At 42.3% G+C, this 4864-nt stretch overlaps 1 protein-coding gene across 1 annotated transcript in view; it reads right to left on the bottom strand.

Annotated features, from left to right (window-relative positions):
- Window positions 1-4864, bottom strand: part of App (amyloid beta precursor protein) — a gene marked incomplete in the record, with an annotated part of 263474 nt that overhangs the window by 26200 nt on the left and 232410 nt on the right. The window contains 1 exon segment of the mRNA XM_017801687.2: window positions 783-1004. Within this exon segment, the coding sequence (XP_017657176.1) occupies window positions 783-1004 (222 nt within the window).

Here is a 4864-nt window from a genome sequence, read left to right as displayed (position 1 = left end):
CAGGGTCTCCCTGTAGCCCTAGCTGGCCTGGATTCGCTATGGAGACCAGGCTGGCCTCGAACTCACAGAGATCCGCCTGCCTCTGCCTCCTGAGTGCTCTCTGACAGTTTCATATATGTATATACTAAGTTTTGGTCCTTCTCACTTCTTATTACCCCTTCTCATCTCCCCTACTGTTGAAACCCCTTTTCTTCCAACAGGTCTCCTTCCTACTTTCATGGCTTTGTGTGTATCTGACCACTGAGTTTCAACAGAGTTGTCTGTATGAGTGTGGGAGGGAGGTGCTTACTGGAGCATGAGCAATTTGTCAACGGCTATACCACTGAAAAAAGTGACATCCCTTCCTTCAGCATCCATTAATCATCAATAATGCCTCAAGGATGGATGGGGCCTCATGAGCCCTCTCCTTTCCTGATGAAACGCCCATGGGTCCAGTCTTGTGCAGGTAACCATAGTTACAGTGCGTTCATGAGTACATTGGCCATGTCAAGACCAGAAGATGCTGTCTTGCAGTATTCTTCCCTAACCTCTGGCTCTTACAATCTTTCTGTTCTCTCTTCCATGATGTTTCCTGAGCCCTGGGATGGGATGGGGTGGGGGTGATATAGAGGTCCTGTTTAGGGTCACTATCAGTACTTTGATCAGCTGTGGGTCTCTAGTATTTATTTCTTAATCAAAATAAAATTAAAGTGCATGTGCATGTGTATGTCCGAAAGGGCATGCCCGCACATTCACACACATACACATTAAGCATGTTTTTGGCTCCAGTTGCGGACTCTCACCTTCATTTTCTGTATTGGCTGGCACGGAGTCCACTCCAAAAGGATGCCACGGCTGGAGATCGTCCAGGCTGAACTCCCCATTCACAGGAAGAAGCTCCACGGTGGTTTTTGTTTCGGTCAAAGATGGCATGAGGGCATCATTTCCATAACTGATCCTAGGTTCACTGATCATGTTGGCCAAGACATCATCCGAGTAGTTTTGCTCTTTTTGAAGCAGCTCATCTAAGCAAAACAAATTGCATCCTTCGTGAGTAACTATGGTCACAAGTAGCCATAGCTTTGGCAGAAGTTCACACCGATACTCTGCCATGCATAAACGGACATCCTTAGGAGTCACCTAACAGATGTCAACACTGAGGTACATATACATTAAGTCACTTAGGCGAAATCACAGCTAGTGAGTGCCCTAGTGGGCTTTGAACCCATGGAGAAGGGCAGTGAGTTGATGCTGTGTCTCTGCTGCCCTACTCTTCCCTTGAGAAGTTAACTGCCATTTCCTTCTCTACAGACTCCCCATGTATCCAATGAGGACAAGGAAATACACAATATGCTCTGATGTAGCACTGGGCAGAGTGCCAACATCGGGCAAGGGGGGTAAGGTGCACCCTCTTAGGTCCAAGACATACCCATGGAACCCCGTCATTTGTGAACACGTGAATGGGCAAGAAGAGCATTATGGACAGGCAGCCTGCTCTATTCTTAAGTAGTTAACACTATGCCTTGAAGAAAAACAGTTGCACTGCTTAAATGAGCAAGTTCTAAAAATAAGGCCTCTTGTCCTTTTAGGTGTAGTGCTGAAGATGAAGACAGCATCATCCAGCCTTCTCTAGGCTAATAATGCTCCATCCCTTCCCAGGATCACCCATGGGACTTGAGACCAAGGCGCCTGTCTTTCCTTTGGTAGCTTCTTCCAAAAATTGCTTTTGGCACTCCACTTTAAAAACTGAGCAAATGGACTGGAGAAATGGCTCAGTGGTTAAGTGCATGTATTACTCTCATAGAGGACCTGAGTTGAGTTCCCAGCATCCACATTAGGGAGCTCACAACTGCCTATAACTCCAGCTTCAGAGGATACAGAGCCCTCTTCTGGCCTCTGACCAGATCCAAGGTCTCTGACCCCAAAGGTCCCTGTACTCATGTGTAAGATCCACATACATAGACAGTTAAAAATAATGAAAATAAATCCTAAAAAACTGAGCGAATAATCAACTTCATGTAACATCTTTGGCCTATCTGAAATTATGATGGTCTCGTGAAACATCCTCAAATCACACATTTCATCAATTAAATGTATTTTACTGGAAAAAAAGAAAAATTAGAATATGACTTTGTATCAAGTGCAATTGCTGCTTTAAATATCATCAGATTTGTGACTCTCTATCTTTTAAAAGGTTCACCGTTTCCCTGGGCTTCGCTCCAATGTGCAGGCCTCTTTTTCTGAGGTCCCTAGGAGCACGGTGGGCCTGACGCCCGCCCCCTCCCCGCCACCTCCCTCTGCTTCCCTGGGCCTGAAAGACCCACAGGCCTCTCTCTGACCCGCAGGCCTCTCTCTGGGGCAAGTCAATGGCTCCCTCTGTGCCTTGACTCTCCCAGCTTCATTCACCCTCCCATCTCCCCCTCCAGTCTCTCCTCCTAGCCTGGGTCCTGTCCCATTCCTTCTCTTGATGCCCCAGACACTTGGGAACGACCACTGCTTCTTAATCCTTTGCACCCAGACCAACTCAGTTCCTTCTTGGGTCCCCAAGAGCACTCTGGGCCTGGCCCAGAGTGAAACACTCAATAAGCCAATTAGAGGTGAAACACTCAATAAGCCAATTAGAGGTGAAACACTCAGTAAGCCAATTAGAAACGACAGGAGAAAGCCTCCACAACAGGATGAATGAAATGGAAAACAGTATCAAGACTGGAAGATAAAGTGGATGAACTAGACCACTCAAGCAAAGATTATGAAAAAATTTAAAAAGCACAAGAATGGAATATGCAGGAATTGTGTGACACCATAAAAAGACCAAACTTACGAATCATAGGCATATAGGAAGGAGAAGAATCCCAAGATAATGGCATGGACCAGATCTTCAACAGAATCATGGAAGAAAATTTCCCAAAATTAAAGAAAGACATGCCCATACAAATACAAGAATCATATAGAACACCAAACAGACAGGACCAGAAAAGAAACTCTCCACGGCACATCATAGTAAAAACACTAAACGTACAAAACAAAGAGACAATACTGAAAGGTGCAAGAGAGAAACAGCAAGTCACATATAAAGGAAAACCTATTAGGTTACAGCTGACTTTTCAGTGCAAACTATGAAAGCCAGAAGAGCCTGGATCAAAGTATTCCCAGTTTTAAATGACCACAGATGCCAACCCAGATTACTTTATCCAGCCAAAATGTCTATTATAGTCAAAGGGGAAAGAAAAAATCTTCCATAACATAAATAGGCTGAAGGAATTCATGTGCACAAAACCACTGAAGGAATTCATGCCCACAAAACCAGCCCTTCAGAGAGTTCTGGAAGCAATTCAAAGTGCTGAAGAAAGGAATGACTATACCCAAGGGGTTGGGGAAAGAAATTCAATGAAGGTATGAGTGTGGAAAAGTAAAGCTATATCAAGAATGTAAACAGAAATAAAAATGAAAGGACCCAATACTCATCTTTCATTAATAACTTTAAATATTAATGGACTGAACTCCCCAGTCAAAAGACACAGACTAGGTGAATGGGTTAAGAAACAAAACTCATCTTTTTGTTGTCTGCAAGAAACCCATCTCACTTTCAAGGACAGATACTATCTTAAAGTGAAAGGATGGAAAAAAAATATACCCAGCAAATGTACTAAGAAAAGAGCAGGAGTAGCAATTCTAATATCTGACAAAACAGACTTTAAATTAAAACTAATCAGAAGAGATGAAGAGGGCAACTTCATTCTGATCAAAGGAACAACAAATCAAGAAGATATTACAATCATGAACATATATTCACAAAACTGGTGCACCCAACTTCATCACAACAATACTAAAGGACTTTAAGACCCAGATTAACCCCAACTCATTAACAGCAGGGGACTTCAATACTGCACTGTCTTCATTAGATAGGTCAACAGGGCAGAGTTAACAGAGAGACATCTGAATTAAACAATACCATATATCAAATGGACTTAACAGATATCTTCCGAGTATTCCACCCAAACACCAAAGGACATACTTTCTACTCGGCACCCCATGGAACCTTCTCCAAAATTGACCACATACTGGGGCACAAAACAAACCTCAACAAATATAAAAAGATTGAAATAATTCCATGCATCCTATCAGACCACAATGCAATAAAGCTTACAATGAACACCCAAAGAAGCCCCATGAACACATGGAGATTAAGATGAACAGGTCAAAAGAGAAATTAAGGAAGAAATAAAAGTATTCCTGGAACTAAATGAAAAGGACAGTACAACACAACAAAAACAAAACCTCTGGGACATGCTGAAAGCTGTTCTTAGAGGGAAGTTTAGAGCTCTAAGTGCCTACATTAAAAAATCAGAAAGAACACAAATAAATGACTTAACATTGCAACTCAAGACACTTGAAAAGCAACAGCAAATGAAACCCAAACCCAGCAGACAAGAAGAAAAAGTAACAAAAATTAGGGCAGTATGAAATTGAAACAAAGAAAATAATACAAAGAATCAAGGAGTCCAAGAGCTGGTTCTCTGAAAAGATAAACAAGATTGACAGACCACTAGCCCAGTTAACGTAGACCAGGCTGGCCTTAAACTCACAGAGATCCACCTGCCTCCCAAGCGCTGAGACTACAGGTGTGCACCACCATGCCCGGCTATATAAGGGAATATTTTTAAAACCTGTATGCTACTAAATTTGAAAATCTAAAAGAAATGGATGGATATATCTAAAATCATGGGAACCTGCAAAGTTAAACCAAGAAGAGATCAACAGGTTAAACAGACCCATAATATATAAGGAAATCAAAACAGTAATACAAAACCTCCCAACTAAAAAATGCCCAGGACCAGATGGATTTACAGCAAAATATATCAGACATTTAAAGAAGATCTGCATC

Source organism: Nannospalax galili, unplaced genomic scaffold (genome assembly GCF_000622305.1).
Source record: "Nannospalax galili isolate Female #2095 unplaced genomic scaffold, S.galili_v1.0 scaffold903, whole genome shotgun sequence".
NCBI classification, from domain to species: Eukaryota; Metazoa; Chordata; class Mammalia; order Rodentia; family Spalacidae; genus Nannospalax; species Nannospalax galili.
Note: the sequence above shows the minus strand (reverse complement) of the source record. Positions and strands in the feature narration are given on the sequence as shown.